General features: G+C 38.3%; 1 protein-coding gene across 5 annotated transcripts; it reads left to right on the plus strand.

Moving 5' to 3' along the window:
* Positions 1-427: 427 nt before the first annotated feature.
* On the plus strand, positions 428-20,392 carry PEX1 (peroxisome 1). Of its 5 annotated transcripts, none has more exons than XM_089146508.1 (18): positions 428-687; positions 1,720-1,893; positions 2,791-2,890; positions 3,562-4,050; positions 5,340-6,089; positions 6,626-6,717; positions 7,600-7,673; positions 7,851-8,073; positions 8,198-8,291; positions 8,445-8,599; positions 8,898-9,125; positions 11,093-11,293; positions 13,342-13,467; positions 13,548-13,609; positions 16,722-16,839; positions 17,705-17,989; positions 18,922-19,019; positions 19,226-20,392. In XM_089146508.1, exons 1-17 carry the CDS (start codon positions 478-480, stop codon positions 18,958-18,960), a joined length of 3,420 nt encoding a protein of 1,139 aa, XP_089002634.1. In that variant the 5' UTR covers positions 428-477; the 3' UTR covers positions 18,961-19,019; positions 19,226-20,392. The 5 variants fall into 5 exon arrangements, with proteins under 5 accessions (XP_089002634.1, XP_089002635.1, XP_089002633.1 ...); XM_089146509.1 differs by having other exon boundaries at positions 19,272-20,392; XM_089146507.1 differs by having other exon boundaries at positions 19,223-20,391.
* Positions 20,393-21,055: the final 663 nt, after the last annotated feature.

The raw sequence follows: 21,055 nt of genomic DNA on the forward strand, positions 1-21,055 counted from the left end.
CTTCCTCTTTTTTCTTTTTCCTCTGATTGGAAGTGATTTATTTTTTTCACTCTTAAATAACAATTCTATAATAGTTAAAGCTAAGAAAGAAATTAATCATCTATTTTCTTCTGGATGAATGATACATGTCCATCAGTCACATCCAAAGCTTGGACTCGGAGGCTGAGTTTGAGATTGCGCAATCGCTGACGGTCTGAAAGTGGCCCAGAATTTTCAAGAAGAAACGCTCGAATCGGATTTATTTTTCAGAAATCGGTTTCGGTGACTGCCGATTCCAACCTAAGGAAAGTTTCGGTAACGCTCGGCTTATCTGCTTCCCGAATCCCGATACAAACAACCGGCTCGTCCGTTGGTGGCCGTCAGGCTGCGTAGGTTAAACGCAGCCCCCAACCTCTGGCTACTCTTCTTAATTACCGGACAAGGCATCAACGGCACTGCGACTATAGGAGTGTCTGAATCTCCGATAAGCATTTCGATATGGAGTTTGAGGTAAGGGCCGTTGCAGGGATTCAGAGCTGCTTCGTCTCCCTCCCTCTCTCTCTCATCCAAAACCTTCAATCGACTCGTGGAGGTTTTCTTCCTTCTCTTCTCTCGCTTGAGCTCCGTTCTACGGACAACCGTTCCACGGACAACCGTTCCTGGCACGTAGCTTGGTCCGGCTCGGCATCAACTTCTTCAGCGATAGAAGTACTGTACTTCCATTTGAATTACTTAATTTGAAATACCGTGCTCTGGATTTCAGTGAATTTTGTAATTTCATTGTGGAAGTCTAGTGTTTTAGATATATTTGACGTTTATGATATTTTCAATCATGATTAGGTATCTCTTTTGGTGTGTTCTTCTAATTTTGATACTATAATTCGGTTATTAACTCCCAATGGCTGGGAAATCTGGATGAGGTATTCCAGAGAACAGAGCTTTGTTCAACGGTAGAAATTACCGTTCATTGATTAGAGAGATTTTATTAGATTTAGTTGCTTCAAATTCAGTGTTTGAGCCGAGAAGAATTTGGAAGACTGCGTGGAGGGATGGCTTGGCAACTTGAGCGTCCAATTGGATGCCCCTTGGATTGGATGTTTGGTGGTCCAACTGAGCTATATTCTTAGGTGGTCCAACTGAACTATATTCTTACATTGTGTTGGATTCCTTTCCTTGTATCTTCTAATGATATGTTGTCTTGCCGATCCGCCTCCTTTTTCTACCCATAATTCATGGTTTCATGGTTTTATTCGATTTGGCTTGGATTAGGTGGACAGAGAAGGGCTGAGCCTACCTATGTTCCAAATTTGGGTACTAGGCCCGGTGCAATGAGGCACTGTGACAATATTTGTAATAAGTTATGTTGGTTGTGTCTCATTGAGTAAGATGTGTTGAAACATTCATAAGCTGTTTCTTAACTTGATAGATTTGACATTTTGGTGAATGCATCAACTCCATCGATGGACTTTAAGACATCCCTAATAATGAAGATTATTGATGTTATAGTTTCAGTATAAAACATGTGTAGTATAGACTATTGGTGTCTAGGGTACTATTGAATGAGAGGCTGCCAACTGCAATGCTATATGATAGGCACAAACTGGGCCTATGTTGGTTCTGTTCTTAATTTTTTTTTTAGTTTGCACAGAATACCTTTTATTTTTGGGTAATCTGCGCAGAATACCTTACTTGTAGTCACCCCTCCTGTATCTGATTGAATTTTTCTGTGTTTTTGATCAGGTTGCTCAACAATTGGCTGAGTGTATATCTCTACCAAATCAATTGATGGTGCAAGTAAAAGCAATTTCTAACTTGCCGAAAGCTACCCTAGTTACAATAGAGCCCAATACTGAGGATGATTGGGAGGTCTTGGAGCTCAACTCGGAGCTTGCAGAGGCAGCTATTTTAAAACAGGTCCCTCAAATTATGTCTATTAACTGATTTATGTGGTACCAGTGGCCAAATCAAGCTTTTTTACCCTTATTTATCTGTTAGATGCTGGTTAACTCAGTAGGGTGCCTTTGTATCAAAAGGTTTCCTTTCAATTTTGTTTGGCTTCAGGTGGCCACAAGCTTCCGGAGCCAAACTTGCAATTCTACTTGTAAGTTGTAACAACAAATTGTTTTACTCACTTCATTTTTCAGAGCCTGCAGTCCCAGCATATATATATTTTTTGAAATCAGGAGGTAATTAGCCTGTTGGTTGCCTTTGAACTGAACTCTCCTTTGTTTCCAACCTTGATCTGCATATTGTTGCTGTTTGATTGATCTCTAAACTGCTACTCTACTATTTCTTCCCCATTGTGATACCTACCCCTTAACCCATCAACCTACTCATCAGCCTTTCCATGACCTGAATACACCAGTTGTGAGACTTATTCCCTTGTTTAAGATCTTTTTCTGGGACTTGTTGAAGACTTTAATTCTGTCCATTATTAACAATAGTGATTCCTATTGCTTAATTAAAGAATCTGTCTTAATGGTGTGAAATGCTTAGTCTATAACTGCTGTCAACTAGAATGGGTCCTATACTCTGATCACTTCTAATGCACATATGAAGGTCATGGACTTATGGTTTTGGATAATAAATGAACCCTAATGCATACAAAAGTAAATAAATAAATAAATGGATCCCTACATCCAGTTGTTTGGATGCTCAAGGTGTATAAACGTTGACTGAACTGAGTTCCTCTCTTGTTTTTCTGATTTGACACATCAGTTAAATTCTTGTCTTTGTAATCTTCAAAGTTCTCATTTTCATTTATGCTGCAAGCATGTGAAACTTCACGGAGCTTCCTTTTACTATATACAGGTTGGTATTGTGTATGAAGGGATGCGTTTCCCATTATGGTTGCATGGCCGCAATATCATAGTGTTTCTTGTGGTTTCAACATTTCCTGTGAAATCGGTAGGTAAGATAAAGAGATGTTAAGCTTGGAAACTTCTACTTGTATCATGTAATTTATGTTTTTCTCGTAGCAGTATTTTATACTTTCCAAAAATATATTTTTTGCTGCTTATGGCATTTGAGAATTTGTATCTAAGGTGCTTCTATCTATCTTAAAAACTGTCTTAAGAAAGTTACAAGAAGTTTGTCAGTGTAAGATATTGTTAGCAAAGTCTTATAGTTCAAAAAGTTCATACCATGATATTACAATTCTAAGAGGGTTTGTATGGTACAATGTGGTTGTGAAGAATATGTATCTGGATGACTGGATTAACTTGGGGATTTATCACTTTAGGCAAAGACCCCACACCCACAAGCCAAAACTCGTGTGGGTTTCTCTCGAATGTTAGATGGGACTCCCTCTCCACATGTGATCCATGTGACCATCCTATGATTCCCATCTGATCCTATCTGCATGCATTTCCTTGATGCCAAGATTCAAGACAAGAACTACACTCAAGCATCAAGATATTGATCTTGAAGATATTGATCTTGAGTCGTTTTATTTGCTTAACATATTGCATTTGCTGCAGCCAAATCATGACAAGTGAAGCTCTCTATTTGCTAGTAGCAGAAAGTAGTAGATGTATATGTTGGTTATTTCTCATTACTGATTCTTTTGGGTACGTTTCACAGTGCAACTTGTTCCGGGAACTGAAGTTGCAGTTGCACCAAAGAGACGCAAGAAAACCATGGATACCTGCTCCGACTCTCGCATAAAATTGTCACACAAAGAGCAATCAACGAAAAAGGCATTACTCCGTGTTCAAGATCCAGGAAGGATATCTGTCCACAGATGTGAGATCAATGGTGTTGACCTGGGTGTTGTGCTTACTTCTGCTGTTTTTGTTCATCCAGAGACTGCTAAAAGCGCATTGTTTCATAACTTCGAGCTGGTTATCATATTTCCTAGAGTACAACCAAGCCAGAATATGAAGACTAATCGAAGCAATAACCTGAGAAAATGGGGTTCAGAGGCAAAGGAAGAAAACCCTGAGATGCAAATTGACAAGGAGAGTTCTAGGCATATTATTGTTCATTTGTTACTTTCAGATTCAGTGGCCAAGGGACATATCATGCTTCCTCTGTCTCTTCGTCTGTATTTAAGAGCAGACTTACATTCATGTGAGTTTGTTCTACCTGAATTTTATTACATCCAGAAAAACTCATTTTTTCATTTTCTTTTTCGGATTTCTTGTTTTGTATATCATGTACTCTCTGCCACAGGATTTAGCTTTTGTGAGTTTGCATTTGATGGTTATTGTGGTGGTAGATTAATAGCATTTTTGCACGGAGTTGATGCGTATTCACTGTTGGCCCTTGCTTGGACAGGATTTTGATTTCACTTACAAGTCATAATATGCTTCTCCTGACAAGCTTTTCATTTGACTGGTCCATATTTTGACATGAGTCAACTGCATTCTTTACTAATCCCAAAATACCTTTACAATACACCTCAAAAACTGTATAAAAAGAGTTAGCTCTTCAAAAGCTCCTCCTATCAGTCTAATCATGTATTTGACCTTTGTATGGACCAACAAGTCTTACCTTGGTGAAAGGAAATTTGAAAAAGAATGTTACCGAAATCTACTCCAACAGTGACACGCCTCATAACAACCATGCTAGGATGTACATTGGTGAAGTTGGCAAGAAAATAAGACTCTGAATGTGTGCATGTTGGTTGGAAGAGGTTCTTTTGGGGAAAAGAGGGCTTTTAGAGAGCTTGGCGACAAAGGCAGTAGTGGTGGGTAGAAGCATGGCAGGATAGTCGTAGCCCCTTGGTGTTGAATGGGTTGGTGAATGTGTTTCAGGTGTTGTGTAAAATCTGTGAAAAATTTGGATTCTGTTGGGTGTGGTGGGGTATTGATACTCGTGATTGGTCAATGGTTGGATCGGAATTTGAAAAAAATGTCAGTTGGAAAGGGGGAAAATTACTTTAGAATGGGGGCAGAGGTCCAAACCTTCCTGGTTTTTGCTATTTTGGAGCTTTCTTTTTCCTACTTTTTTGGGCTGGGGGGGGGGGGGGGTGGGTAGGGGCAATAGGGGAGTGGCTTCTGGATTTTGTGGGGGCAGTTGTATGGGTGCATATTTCCCGCAAAATTGAAACTTTTTTTTTTCTTCCCTCCTCCAGTAGATGAATTTGGATCTCTCTTTGGGTACCTTGGCCTTGCCTATTGAACCAAGAACTAAGGTACCCAGAAACTTGCATGACAATGATGTTCCATATGATGGTTGTTGGTATGTTTTGAGTCTTTTGACTTTAGATAGCAATAACTGTATAACACTGCATTGTTCATTCATACAAATTGAATTACAGAATTATCATTTTTTGAACAATTCTATAGTTCAACCACATTTTCACTGATGTGATTATCATTAAGTATTTTTATTTAGTAAGTTACTAATGTTTGCAGGGGTTTCTGTAAGAAGTTGCGACCTTGATCCCAAGAAAGATGCTTCTTCATTCACTCTCTCCTCCTGCCGTTTCAAGTTTCCTCGGAAGGAGAAGAACCTCAATGACATTAGCTTGTTCGAAAGCAAAAAAAGGTTCAAGACTAAAGCTGCACCTTTTGGGACTAGTTTGATTGATGATACAAACATGATGGATTGGTCTATTCATGAACGGTTTATTACTACTCTTTCTGGTAGTTCCTCTAAAGGTGAAAGTCAACAGGCTGCTTCTGAGTCTCCTAATTCAGATCGACATCAAAGCCTTCTCCAGGCATGGTTTATTGGTCAACTTCAAGCAATTTCACTAAATACAGGAATGAATGTTAGTTCATTGGGTTTAGGAAATGAAACCTTGCTTCACTTTGAAGTAATGGGTCATAAAATTGGGAGCAATGGAAATGGAAAGGTTTTAACTGAAGGTCCTTTAGATAAGAGAAAAATGACTGGAGAGCATCCTATTGAGCTCTTATATTTAGTGACTACATCAGAAAAGCGTTCTCATAAAGGTCAGATTGGGATTTATGAACTTACTCTAAAAGAAGAAAGGAAAAACACTGAGAACCTTGAAGGATTGGAGTTGTCCTTTGAAAAGTTGGATTTGGGTGATCCTGTATTTCTTCATTCTGTCAAAGAGAGGACAATTGATAAAGATTCAGATCTGTCCGTTTCTTCCTTAAGCTGGATGGAGGCAGCGTGTTCTGATGTTATAAACCGTAGGTATTTTCTATTGATATGGTATGGTCATAGGAGATATGCTTATTGTCTTTGAATTTATCTGAAGCTTCAAATGTTCATGCACTTGGCAAGTCTAGTCATTCTTTATTTATTTATCTGCTGCATGATGCATGAGTTAGGGTGTGGATGAAGGTGTTCCAAGAAAAATAAATGAACCATTTTGATGTTTGTAACATGTATAGACGCAAACCCCCCTCATCACCGTATGTGCGACTCTCACCGCATACGGCTCGCACAAAGACTCAACAATCCATCCGTACTGTCTGATCTGCAGCCTTTTCTCCTTCACTGAAGCCAAGGATAGTGAATGATCCTGGAAGAAATTAAAAAAGTAAACAGATATGATAGATATACCAACCTATGAGATTGGAAAACTTCAGGATGATCCTGTTAAAAAAGGCCCAACCTTGGCATGTGCTGTATGTTGAAATTATGGTGACAGTAGATTTCCCCTTCATTCTCTATCAGCGACCCTCGTGTTCTCCATTTTAATACATATTTCTTTTCTCTCCAGGGCTGACTCTGCTATTATCTCCAACTGCTGCAAAGCTTTTTAGTTCTTTCAATCTTCCGCTGCCTGGACATATTCTTGTATATGGACCTCCGGTGAGTTCATCCTGTAGATATGGAGGTTCCCTACTAGTTATTATTATTTTTTCCTGGCTCCATCAACACTAAAGACATCCTTTTGTGCTTTGGCTTTCTGTTTCTCTCTTCTTTTTTTCTTTAACTTTCCCAAGTGACATTGGTGGCCTATGCCTTGAATTTATGGTTTGCAAGTTTTTTGATTCTTATCTCCTGTTTTAATTAACTTTTATGGGTTCTTATAAGTTCCAAATTTCATTATAGCATGAGTCAAGTTTTTTTTCAGAATAAACAATGAATTTACTTCTTGTCTCCAAATTCAACGTTTCTTTTTATTCTTATAGTGTCTCATTTTAAAAAGAAACCATGAAAGCTATCTGGTTCTGCTGTAAGTATGGGATTTTTTTACTGGGGAAAAATCCTGTAGGTATGCAACACTGATATTTCTCTAGTTTTATTGGTTGACGTGGTTCAGTCATAGCTCTGATGAAAGCCACAATTCATTACCTAGAATTTTCCTTATTGGTTGGTCCATGTAACTATTGAAGGAAATTCTGTGGTGATGGTTTCAAGCATTATGGGGTTGGCTATTTCCCTCTGATAGTGTGAGCTAGATCCCTGTGTTCTTAGTGGAAATTTACATTTGACAGGGGGCCAGTGTCTGTATGTTGGCATATGAGTTTGCTAGGATGATCTCCTAGAAAGACCTTGTATATGGGTCCTTAATCCCTTCAATTTTGATCACTGAAAACTTATGGTCTGTTGTACTGCTAACTCATGATCTGTGACGGTGACCCTTGAAGACACAATTTAGCTGTGAACTTGATGGGTTTAGTTTTAAATCTTTATTTTTTGAATCCATAGCTAATCAAGTCTTGAGAATTGTTGGATATTGTCTGCCAGGGTTCTGGAAAAACATCTTTAGCCAGAGCAGTTGCAAAGTCCCTCGAACAGCATGAAGAGATCTTAGCACATACGTATGAACTTTATTATTTTTCGTTGTCTATATCACGTTTTCCTGAACAGTTTAATGGAGACGTGTTACAAGAATCTTCATCTCGTGTCATTACATCTTTCTGTTTTACTATGTTAAAAGAGGAAGCAACAAAAGTGGCTTTCTGTAGGGTTTCTCTGATTGAATTCTTTATCTGCAGAGTTTGTATCAGCTGTTCCAGTCTTGCTCTTGAGAAGGCCTCAAATATTCGTCACACACTTTCTAGCTACATGTCTGAAGCCCTTGAGCATTCACCCTCTCTGGTATTCTTGGATGATCTTGATGTTATTTTTTCATCATCTTTGGATGCTGAGAGTTCTCAACTTTCTGCTTCGACCACTGCACTTATGGAATTTCTGACGGATATTATGGATGAGCTCTGTGTAAGATTTACATTCTGATTCAACTAATAAATTTCTTCTCAAATAACTTGTAAGATTTTGAGGACAATATGGTTGCTTTTCTCAATTGCCATCGCTCTGAGACAATTTCATGCATATTGAGCAGGACAAGAGACAAAGGTCCTGTGGAATCGGCCCGGTTGCATTCATTGCTTCTGCACAATCTCTTGAAAATCTGCCGCAGTCACTGACCTCTTCAGGTTACTTATCAGTAAATACCTGCTTGCCATAGTCCCCCCCCCCCCCCAAAAAAAAAAAAAAAAAAAAAAAAAAAAGAGGGAAGAAGAAAGAAAAATTCAGCTCCTGCTAATTCAATATTTTGAGTACTTTATTCATCAATTTGTATTTCTCAGGGAGGTTAGACTTCCATGTGCAGCTGCCTGCACCTGCTGTCTCAGAACGTGGGGCTATATTGAAGTATGAAGTGCAGAAGCGTTCCTTGCAGTGTTCTGATGATATCCTGTCAGATGTGGCTTCTAAATGTGATGGATATGATGCATATGATTTGGTATGTGATGTCCCAGAGAAGTACTGAAATAACAGTAGATTGTTTTCTCTAGCATAATGTCTGCCTTCATCTTTAAATTTTTGGTCATTTCACATGCTTTTGGGTTTGTATTTCTAGTGTAAGTTGGAAGTGTTAACATCTTTTGGGGACAGAAGCTTATCCTATCTCCCCTTATAGTCTCTGAAATTTGACCCTCTTTGTGCTAATTCACCCTTTTAAATGGAAACATCAAGTTCTCTCTCTCTCCCCCCCTCCTTTCTACCCCTACCTACTTGTAACCTCCATGCTTTGGGTGCAGGAAATGTTGGTTGATCGGGCTGTCCATGCTGCTGTTGGTCGCTTTTCTTATCCTTCTGCTTGTGATGAATGTGAAAAGCCTGCTTTGATAATGGATGACTTTTTGCAAGCAATGCATGATTTCCTTCCGGTAGCTATGCGTGGAATTACTAAATCTGCTTCTGAAGGTGGTCGTAGTGGTTGGGAAGATGTTGGTGGGCTTATTGACATCAGAAATGCTATTCAGGAGGTATAAATTTGCTTCTGCCTGGTACTAGGTCACTAATATTTCTAATTCCTTCCATACTTTTATTACCATCATATTGTGTGAGGACATAATCACTATATAAACAAACATGCCAATGAAAATCTTATTCATTCTTTTTTATATCAGATTATTGACAAATTGACTTACATTTTGTTATGTGCACACATACAATTTTATTTCTTAAAAGTTGTTGCAATATTCAGAAGACTTGAAATCCTAATTTAAGATAATGAAATAGAGTTGGGTGTGGATCTGTGAAAATGTCTTGTAGTCATTTTCTATCAATGAATGTATACAAGTTGCACTGTGTATTACTTACAGAACACTGATTGAACTCCTTACTCTAAATATGAGCCAGGGTAGAAGGGTGGATTACTTTGGATTTATCCTGTGTAACCTTTTTTTTTGGGGGTGGGGGATTAGGCATGCAGTCAGACTAGGAATTTTTATTAAGAGTTTTGAATTTGATGTTATCATACTTTTTTTGGATTACATGATGGCAAATTTCAGTGAAGGGGGAATCAGTAAGTATCCTATCTCCACTAAATTGGTAATATGGAAATGGAATGATCAGAATGTTTCAATCATAGAGCAGAAAAGAGGAAATAATGACATGGAAGAGCTTGAAAAGGCTCTATAAACTAGGCAATCTAGTTGCCTTGTGGTGCCTCATTTCTGAAGACTCGTTTACTAGAGATAGTGGATGCTCTCATCTATGTGCTTGGCAGTGGTTAGCATGTCCTTAGCACAATGAATGCATGACTCTGTTCAGGGGCTTTTTCTGTGTCAAGACTCTCTCTCTCTCTCTCTCTCTCTCTCTCTCTCTCTCTCTCTCTCTCTGTGTCCTTGCGCACACTTGGTCATATTTGTTACTTGTTGCAAAGATGAGTGTCTTCAGTAATCTGATGAATTTTAATTTGCTTTGGGGAGGTTTGAGACTGCTGAAGATAAATCATTCTTCACAGGAAATTCAATGCTGTGAATGTTCCCTGACCAAGGATTTGTAGAACTAGAAAATTGGTTCTGTAAGTCTTTTTTTTTTGGGTAGAAGGTTCTGTAAATCAGGAGTATGCCTATCATCAAGAATTTACCTGAGGCAAAGTCTTGATGTAAGTTGTGTCTCAATGTAATGGCCAAGTCTCAAATAACAAGCATAATAAGTTCTCATGGAGAATGTTGTAGATGAATAGTCCTTCCAGAAAGTCCAGAAAAGGAATCTGACCCCCTTATAGGTGGTATTAAAACTAGACTCAATGGACAATCCAGGAGTAGATATTCCATAGGAGTAAAGCAATGGTTGCAGGAGACGCAAGCATCATTAAGGGCCGTTACCAAGAGGAAGGAGACTTTGTAGTCAATCTCAGTCTCCTAGAAACAAAAAGACAGCTTATTTGTTTGTTTTCCAGGTTCTCCTAGTCTGATTTGGCCTGTTGGGTTTGTCGCTTTTTGTAACACTCAGTGCGTTTGAGCGTTTCTTTTGCTTCTACTTTCTCGGGGCTCTGCTGTTGGTTTGATTGTTTTCTCTCCCTCCCTGTTTCTCTCTTTTGGTTAGTGAGTTTATTTATTCATCCAGAAGAAAACTTTTAAAAAATAAGGGGTAGAGCGCAGTATCCACTGTGTTATGATATTTTCTATTTAAACATCAAAGAACTTATTTAACAGGAAGCTCTATTTTTTTTTTTAAATGCATAATAGTTCCTCCACAAGTCATAAATTGTTTTTGTAATTGCTTGTATTTCTTTTAGTCAGTTTGAGTTCCAGGGATAAATTCTATATAATTGAAGGTTAAATAGAGAAGTGGTGAAACTATTTTTTTGTCTTGTTTTGGTTGAGTGTCTTTTGAATTTCTTGTTAGAATTCTTGTATTTACGCTCTTGGATCCAATTTTTTGTATGAAATATTATGTCTTTTGGTTTCTATTGTACATTTTCTTTTTGTTATGATAACAGATGGTTGAATTGCCATCAAAGTTCCCCAATATCTTTGCACAAGCTCCTTTAAGGTTGAGGTCAAACATTCTGTTATATGGCCCACCTGGTTGTGGAAAGACACACATTGTTGGTGCTGCTGCTGCTGCATGTTCTTTACGATTTATATCGGTGAAAGGGCCTGAGCTGCTGAACAAATACATTGGTGCTTCTGAGCAAGCTGTAAGAGAAACCTTACATTTGCATTAGCATTCTTTTTACTAGTCTGTTTCATTAGTTTCATGATATCTGTGGACCTAATTCTGAATGGCAGATAATACTTGAAGTGCTTCTGGTCAAATACGATTTTCTTTATGACTATATTTGAATAGGTTGAATTCAGTTTGAGATGAGTGTCAGTTTGATTAGGCAATAGATTTAGGTAATGCAGATGCCTGGCCGGACTGGTTTGGCCTGTTCGGTTCCTATAGCACAAGTTAAATACCATTATCTGATTTTGGTCAGCAGGATATTTAGGATTAATTTGTTTATTCAGGCCTGTTTTCTAATCTTCAGTTTATGGGAAGTAGGACAACATGGGAGATCAGTTTCTTTGTTTGGGATGGTTACTTAGTTTACTACGGTTCCTGTTATAGGATGGAGTTGTGAGTATTATATTTTCTTTATATAGTGGATGTGAGCCAATGAAATAGATGAATGGGAATGAAACTTTTGAGTTTCGTTGAGTGTGTCTGTGTGGTTTGTGGTCATGTGATCTCTCCCTCTCTTTCCTTCCCCTCTAGTGTCCAATTTGGTATCCCTTCCTTCTATTTTATCCTTTTTCTCTCTTGTTCCTTAATACTATTTACACCCTGTTCTGGCAGTACAGGAAGAGAAGCCCCTATCTCTCTGAAGTGTCCTCTTTTTCTGTCTAAAAGATTGGGGCTTCAGCACTACTCTTGGGTGACCCCTTTCTGCTACCTTTGTTCAAGAGACTGTTGAATTGGGAAGTTTCACGGTCAAAGTTCAGATCTAGTTCATCTTTCTACCAACATATTTAGTTAGCACTCTTGCTTATATGATATTGATTAGTATTGAGAGGGATTTCTCTTGTAGCATAATCCTGGATTACTGCTGGTTTGAGGACTGAGGTTCTGTCGTGGTTGTTGGAGAAGACTTGGACAATTTTTTCTAATGTATGAATTTGGATTGTATCTCAGATGATAGGTCTCGGAACTTATAAGGGATTTTGGTTTTACAAGCATTGGTGTTGGATGCTGTAGTTATTTTTGAACATTAGTTGGCAGGTGTTCAGGTAATAATTCCTCAATATATTCTAGCCCTTGAGCATTGTTGTGGTGAAGGTTGTAATGCCAGAGGAATCAGTACTGCATGCATAGAAGGGAGGTCATTAGCGTCTATACTATAAAATAGATTTTTGATGGAATAAAAGAAACATAGAGGGCAGAATCATAACCATAGAATACGACCCTAATCAAAATGCATACATTTGTGTCACACATCATGGGAAAAATCTCCATGTTTAAAACAGTCTCTTTGTTTTTTAACCATTTGTTAACTGTACCATTTGGAGCTCTCTCTCTCTCTCTCTCTCTCTCTCTCTCTCCTCTCTCTCTCAGCCTTTCCTGTTTTTGCTAAATATGGTTTATCCTTTAGGATGATTAATCTTCTATTCTACTCTTCTTTTCTCTCTCCCTCCATGATAAATCATGCATGCTTTCATGCACCTGTGACCTAGTGCTATGGGTTCAAGCCTGGAAATGGTTTCTCTGTGAGAGCAGGGGTAGGGTCACGTACATTACGACTCCTGAGTCCTCACAGACCTCACAGTGGCTGGAGCCTCATGTGCTGGGTTTGCCCTTTTTTCTCATGCTTTCATGCATCAGAATGCATAATCAAGAAGTTGGAGTAGCATCTCTTTGTTTAACATATGTAAAAAAATAGTAAGAATAATACTAAGAAAGGTGTCTCCCAGGTGAAAAGGTAGGACTTGGCAGCCAAGGCAAGCAACTTCTGTGCAAAAATATGGCAAGAAAATAGCTAGCCTCTGGAAAAGTGTCTTCTTGCCAAATCAGTACCTAGGCAACTGACAATAATGTTTGCAACCCACTTGGGCTTTGCTCAGATTCATGAATTAGCTCCAACTTCTTCATGTCGCTAATAGTTATTAATTTTTTCTCTCCTGATCTCTTTAGTATTTTATCCCCTCTCCAGAATTTCACAAATTTTATGGTTGTGTTTTCTTACCTAAATTGACCTCTTCATTTTAGGTACGGGATATTTTCTCAAAAGCATCCGCTGCAGCTCCTTGCCTTCTCTTTTTTGATGAATTTGATTCCATAGCTCCGAAGAGAGGACATGATAATACTGGAGTTACCGACCGTGTTGTTAATCAAGTTAGTGTTGTGTTAAACTCCTCTTGTTGAGTTCTACTTCTAAGGACATTAATGATTTTTGCTTTTTCCTTTGCTTGCAGCTGCTTACTGAGCTAGATGGTGTGGAAGTCCTTACAGGGGTATTTGTGTTTGCTGCCACAAGGCTAGTGTTTTCAACTTTTGTTTTTTCAGATAATTAACAATATGTTCACTGGACGTTGGGCATAGATTTACTTTCACATGACCAAGTTGCAGTGTACACTTTTTGCATAATTACGTCCCTGCTTTTTTGTTTTTGAAATGAATTATGCTATTAAATTTTGTTTCCCCTTCATTTCTGCATTGTGGTAGAAACAGTTTGGGATCGCTGGATGTCGAGTCGGTCAATATTGTTAGAACAAATACCAAGAAAGAAAGAACAGAAACAATAAACAGATCAATTGGAGATGGGGATTTAACATGGTTCACACATGACCAGTCTGATTTGGTACATATTCTTAGATGCAGCTGAAAATCTTTCGCAATGTATAGAAGAAGTTTACAATGGAGGTCTCTCTAAATCACCCAAAAACCAGTTACAAGCTCTCACCCAACAGCCTAATCTGAAATCCTCAAATCTCAGTATCAATTTACTGAGTGCAGTGAGGCATATAAATACCCCTGCAAATAGTAAATGGGTTAATCCATTGGGTCAGGTCATCAACATGGCACTCCACCCCCGAAACCAAAGATAAATAAAATAAAGAGAGCAAGTTAAAAAAATGTGTTATTTGGTTCACCATCAAAACATGTTGTAGTGGGTCAATCTTCGAACCAGGTGCAAGAATTTGAGATACACATAATGAATATAACTCAGCAAACCACTCAATTGTAGATACATTTGATTTGTTTCTGTTTGCAGTTCCAGAGTGCAAGCAGCACCTATGTTCTTGTAGATCTATGTCCTGATATGACAAAGGTTATCACAATTGAGTGAAAATTCTTGTTTTGGCACTACATGATGCAGCTCAAGCATGCTGCAAATAGTTATATTCTTATATCTATGATTGTGCTAGCTGAAAAATGTAAAGAAAAATAGGCATGCTGTCTCTGAAACATAAATATCTATGCAAACCGTATGCCAACTCAATGGCGTAGGCTACATGAATCCTTACAGGTTTAAGTAACAGAGATAAGAAATATACCAGACAGAAATGACCCTTGGGTAAGTAATTACCTAGAAACTTAATAGGATTCAGAAAATGTAGTAGACTCAAAAACTATTCCTGACGGGAAGCAAATGGGAAAGCTGAGAAGAGAGAAGCTGTGGTTCTCAACTTTGGCAGAGATGATTTATCTCAATAGGGAAATATAACCCATTGGTGGCTGCTGCAATTTCTGTTCTATGTTCTTCCGAAATTGTGTGTTCTTGATTCTACATCACATTGTCTTTTCGATAAATGGGGACTATTGATAATTGTCTGACTCTCAAAAGGAATCTGAGAAGGTAGTGAGATTTGAGCCCAATCCAGAATTGTTAACATATGAGAGAAAGAAATGGGACTTGATCAAGGAATACCATTCTGGCAGCATATTCTATGCCTCTTTGCTTGGCAAGATTATCAAACATCAGAGGCTAACCTGGCCATTACGTACATGAAGGAACTGGATAGAGAAGGCAGTTATCTGAGATTCTGATGTATCAACAAAGTTTTGTTATTTTGTTGATTAAAATAAGTTAAATTGGGGGTTTTGTTATTGCCGGGGGCTTGTTCAACTATTAAACCTTGCTTATAAGATTAGATGACTACTGGGAACCACCCTCCTCTATCAATAGTTCCTTCCCCTGGCTGTAGGGACATTGTATACCTCTATATTGAAGATTTATTGTTATTCTTTGGATAAAGGTCCATGATCAATATGCATTAATATCCCTTTTTTATATTTATGACTCATAGTCCACTTTCCTTCTACTGCATATTGTTTAAATGTAGAAATTAGGTAACCATATCTGGATACCGTAAGAGGCGGGACCTAGCCTACTGTATTTAAATTGAACAAAGGCAAGTGCTTCTAAGACCCCCTTAATGCTGTATTATATTGACTTACAAGACCTTCGCTTAGACATTGTATGTTTGTTGAATCTGAAGTGGGGTGGGGAGAAGTAAACTTTTCCATGAAATCCCAATGCATGGTTTGTTTGGTTCAATGGGGTTGGGGAAAGTGAGTAGACAAGCTTCCTTAAATTAAGGAAGCTTGACGTGGCATGTCATTTTTTCCACCCCATCTATTTTAAAAGTCCCACATATTTAGTGGGACTTTGTAGGAAAGCGAGGGATATAATAGAAGTGGACCCCATATTTGCAACTTTTCTACAAAATCCTTTCCTTTCCTTCCCTATTTCCCCACCCCACAACTGGGTCTCACATGTTTATTTTTTTCCACCCCTTTTTATCTAGCAATAAAACAATTCCTTTTTTGGTAAAACCTGGGAGAAAGTTGTGCAAATGCTTAAAATGAGTACATATAAGATAAGTGTTCACTTATACTTGTCTTGTGATTAAGCTTGTTGATCTTCATGGGCTTTGTGTTGCAGTTACCTGGGGTTTATATGATCCAAGAAAGCTGCAACCTGTGCATCTACATCAGCTGAGCAGAAATTTCTAATCTTGATTGAAGCCTAATATAACAATCCCCTTCGTTTGGAAAAAATAAAATAAAATAAATAAAGAGAAAAGGTACAAGGATAATGAAGAGTATAAGAAGAAACCAAAAAAAAGAGAAAAACTATAATAATTTTTAGGATTTAGAACTTAGAAGAGTTCTGTATGAACAATCTTAAGTCTTTATTGTAGATTTCATAACAGAATACCGGTTAGCATTATAAGCGGTCTATATTGCATCCTAGTTGGGTGATGAACATTTGTCCTGCCAATATTACGTCTGACTTTTGTGGGGTTATTGCCATACTTATTGATGATTGCATGCATGCTCAGACTATTTGAACGGTTTATTCTGAATCAATAGGCATTCTTATTGATTTTTCGTGTGCGCATTTTTTGAATCAATAGGCATTCTTATTGTTTTTTGATGTGCATGTCTTTTCATATGTTATTAACTAGAGGTGACAACTTCATGTCTGGTTCCTTTCTTTCCTTGCCAGCTGCCGTTTCTGTAAAGTTTAAACTTGTTTTTGTTTTTGTTTTCTCCAAGATAATTATGTTTCCAAGCGTTCTTTGAGTTTGTTTTGTGGGGCCCATAGGAATTCTGATGTCTAAATTCTGTGTTGCTTCCAGTCGACCAGATTTACTAGATGCTGCACTTTTGCGACCTGGAAGGCTTGATCGTCTTCTTTTCTGTGACTTCCCACCACAGCGTGAGAGAGTGGACATTCTAACTGTTCTTTCTAGAAAGGTTAGCAATGCAAGAATTCATGATTACAGCTTTACATTGGACTATTGGTGTGTAGGCGTGATTGATTTCTTTGGAAGCTCACCAATACAGAGCTTGAGGGTGTCATTTGTTGTCATGATTCATGACATAATCTATGGTAACAACTGGTTATTAACATTGTGTCTGGAACATGGATGATGGAGGAGATATGTCTGTACCGAAAACAATGATACGAAATTGGAAATGAATCAGGTCAATCACCCAATTCATCTCAGTATTGATTGACTCGAATCCTGGTGTCACCAACTTTCGAAACTAGGATTTTCACAGATCTGACCAATCCCCAGACAACTTGAATTGGAATTGGATTGGAGTCAACATCATATAAATTTCCATTTGAAGCTACATATGCAATATGATATATGTTCTACTGTGGTGAAGATTCTGCCACAGCTCATAGCTGGGATTTGAGAGCTGACCAATTGGAGCTGGTTCAGCCTGGAATCAGCAGCTAGCCAGTGACCAATTTGTCTAGTACCACAAATCATGGTTGACTTTTGAACTTAATGATTTTAAATCTCTGTATCAAATCGGCTGGATAGATTGTTAAAACTCACGACTACATGAAGCCAGGGATTGTTTTGTTTCATAGGGCCCTAATCTTGGCCAGATTCTTTAAAGCTTGGCTGGACCAGTTCTTTTCCCCCACTGCTTCTGCAGCCCTGTGGACTATTGAGACATGGATAAACAGTGTGTCCCCTGGGGCTTGGGGGATATTTTCCGCTGCTGTTTCTCTATTTTAAGCTTATCCTTATGTTTCCTACCGTGTGTCTTATAATATTAATCTACCCTAAAATGAATGTTTGAACTGCTTGATTTTTTCCAGCTTCCTCTAGCCAGTGATGTTGATCTGGATGCCATAGCTTCTATGACTGAAGGTTTTAGTGGTGCTGACCTTCAAGCGCTCCTGTCAGATGCACAGCTTGCTGCAGTTCATGAGCTTCTGGAAAATGATGATAGAGATAAACCAGGAAAAATGCCAGTTATTGGTAATGATCTTCTAAAATCTGTTGCTTCAAGAGCAAGACCTTCTGTTTCAGAAGTTGAAAAGCGGAAATTATATGGCATATACAGCCAGTTCCTGGATGCTAGAAAATCAGTTGGTGTGCAGGTCTGTGTCTTCTCAACCTAATATGTGTACATGTGTTTTTTGACGAAAAAACGCAGCATCTATCATTGTTGTCAAGGTGCTTTATTGGCACCTAGGTGCTTGGTCTCACCTGGTCGCCTGGGTGACACCTTGTCACCTCACTTTTATACCCCTTTGGTTGCATTGACTCGCCTAGAAACCGTGACAACTAAGGTATCTATTCTGCCACGTGAAGAGATATTATGTTCATTCTGATGGTTGGATGGATAAAACACTAAATTAGCCACTGCTGAATTTCAGTGTCTCTAATTCAATCACATACCCCCTTTTGCATCCTCACATATCCATGTATGTCCATGAATGTGTACTAGTACTATAGACATTACTTACATTCTCCCAACTCCAAGTGAGAACATATGGTCCAGGTTAAAAAATAGTAAAATAGATGGTTCATATTTGTTATGTGATTTTCAAACAACATCTCTCATTGTTACATGGACAACGAATTCATGGTCTCCTTTCTACCTGTCCCTATCACAGTCCTCATGTTGTCGTTTCTTCAATCATCCATGAGTGGTTAAGATTATGATTAATGGATTGGATTCAGTGAGCCAGAAGCATGGAAACATTGAAGTGTCTTGTTCAAAGTTGGGACCTGAATTTCTCTCTTCATCTTTGAGTTGTGCCTCCTGAAACTGTTGATAGATTTGGTGTCCAAATCAAGAATATGCTAATCTAATTATAAAAGTGGTTAGGTATAGAAAGTTTTTCTGTCATTCAGTTTCTTCTTTCTTGTAAATGAGTACATCATTGTTGACATTGCTTACAAGTTGGTGTTCTCTCTTTTTTTTTGGGGTCACTTCATATCCTGCCGTGCACACCCTTACATTAGCACATATTTTCAATCAGTTAAAATGCCATTCACTGACAAAAGGCCAATTTATTGTGTGCAGTCGAGGGACACCAAGGGGAAAAGAGCAACCCTAGCATAAGAGAATGGTTCATATGTTATTCAATTATCAAAAATTGGTCAAGAAGAACAAATTACATGGTAATATGCTTTTAATCACTATTTTCATTTTATGTTGGCATTGTTACCCACCAGCATCAAATATTGTTTAGCACTTGCTCAATACTGATCTCATAGCTCCACTCTGGTGTGACAAACTTACTGGGAATTATGCAGACAATCTTTTAGTTTAAAATGATATGTGACCTTCCAAAGCTCATGGAAGTAAACTGATATTGTTACAGCAGGACTAGCCAGCAGTGGGTAACCACTAATTGGATCTACACTATGCAGTGATCCCCAGGCTCAACGGTTCACCAGTAGGTCTCATCTTTGATTACTTAAAACAGTTGAAAGATTGCGCCTTATCTACCGGGTTTTGTTGCTCCACTGCTTCAATAAGGTTGAAGTCCAGCCCCTCCACCTCTCGGTCGAACTTCTTCACTCCTCAACCCTAATGGGCGTGAGTGGGTCTCATCTTTAATTACTTAACAGTTGAAAGACAGGTTCACTTGAGATCTAAGCAATCCGTCCCTCCTAATAAGATGTATATATCTCCCACATTTCTCTTGGGAGAATTTGAAGCTAGCTCTACAGTCTACACAGAGGGGGGTAGGGACTTGAAGTAGTTAATAATGAGCAAAGTATCTTGTATTGTACTATCGCTTGACCCCCTATGTCATTAGCAATTTCAATCCCAAGATGGCCACCTTTTGTACTGCTGTGGCTAATTACTAAATGTTTTCTCTGTATTACCAAGCTTCTAATGCAAATCTTTATTTGTTTTTTCAGTGCATTAGGGTTTGATTTCGGCAATCATGTATTGTAAAATTTTCCTCTCTCCTATTTGTACCAGGTAATTTCATGTTGGCTGAAAATGATGCAAACGATCGCATGTTAATTTTGTGATTTAGTTGGCTAGATATCGTGCCATTTTATTATTTTAATGAATCTTTCTCTCATGCATTTAAATAATTACAAGACCAACCGCTTTATTAGTGACATAATGCCTAAAAATTAAAAACTTTTTTGTAAAAAATGAGGTGGATGATATGATCACAAATTCGAATGATATCTATTGGATCAATTGCAGTTTCTATAAACAGATCAGATTGAAAAGCACGAAATTTGAAATATGAGAAGTGGCATCGGAACACAGGTCTGTCTTCCTCATACCCTTTCTTCTCTCTTGTGTGGGAGGAAATGAGAATTTTACCCATCGTTTCAGTTTAAAAGTAAACGTTGAAAACGTTTCTTAATGGAACCACCATTGGTACTGTTTGGCACCGTTGAGGATGTTGATTTTCTTCCGTGATGCTATAAGAGTATAAGATTATCCTGAAAATTGTTGGATATTCTTCTTTCATACTAACACTACCTACCCTGAAAAAGTAAGGTTAACTTGCGTCCTTAAATTGATAATTATCTTTTGACTAACCTAGTCTCCTCCATCCCTTGGGACTGTTCACCTTGTGTCGTTGAACCGATAATCATCTTTTGATTAACCGAGTCTCTTCCATCCCTTGGAACCAACAAAGGCTAGTACAAGAAAATTCATCTGTTATTCATCGACTATGCCTTTCGGCCTGATCTTTGGCCTTGACTCACCCTCTGGATGAACCTTGCGGATAAAGAATTGACGGCAAGCAGGAGTTGATGAAAGTTCTGAAATCTGAACGTGAGAACGGAAAACGACATGCGATGGCTCTGCTGCTGATATTTGTTTGGATTTTTTGCCACAGCTATTGTTGTAGCTCCTCAACGACGTTAGAAGAAGGGTCAGTTAAAACTAATACTTGACATGAGCGGACCTTGAGAGTATATCACAATTTCAAGGTGATTAAGGTGATTAAAATGAACAGGGCATGAAGAAAAATGACAGCAAGAGGTCATCTTAGATGACAAGATTGCAGCCAAACAGCATACAGTTTTCGGTTCAAGGTTTACCATTGAAAGACACAACACCAATGTTATCTGAAGACCACGTCGGATTCAGAGTCGTTAATTTCAAGAACCGGTAGTCCCAGATTTGGATGTTCCAGTATTAGTCCCAAACAATAAGAGACTGGGTTATATTA

Source organism: Hakea prostrata, chromosome 2, assembly GCF_041222555.1.
Source record: "Hakea prostrata isolate BN-2017 chromosome 2, UWA_Hpros_2, whole genome shotgun sequence".
NCBI lineage: Eukaryota > Viridiplantae > Streptophyta > Magnoliopsida > Proteales > Proteaceae > Hakea > Hakea prostrata.

Coding starts and splice junctions, on each gene's coding strand:
- PEX1 (XM_089146508.1), top strand. CDS start 478: ATGGAGTTTGAGGTAAGGGCCGTTGCAGGGATTCAGAGCTGCTTCGTC. Junction 8,074..8,197: donor ATATTATGGATGAGCTCTGT/GTAAGATTTACA, acceptor CATATTGAGCAG/GACAAGAGACAAAGGTCCTG. Junction 8,600..8,897: donor GATATGATGCATATGATTTG/GTATGTGATGTC, acceptor CTTTGGGTGCAG/GAAATGTTGGTTGATCGGGC.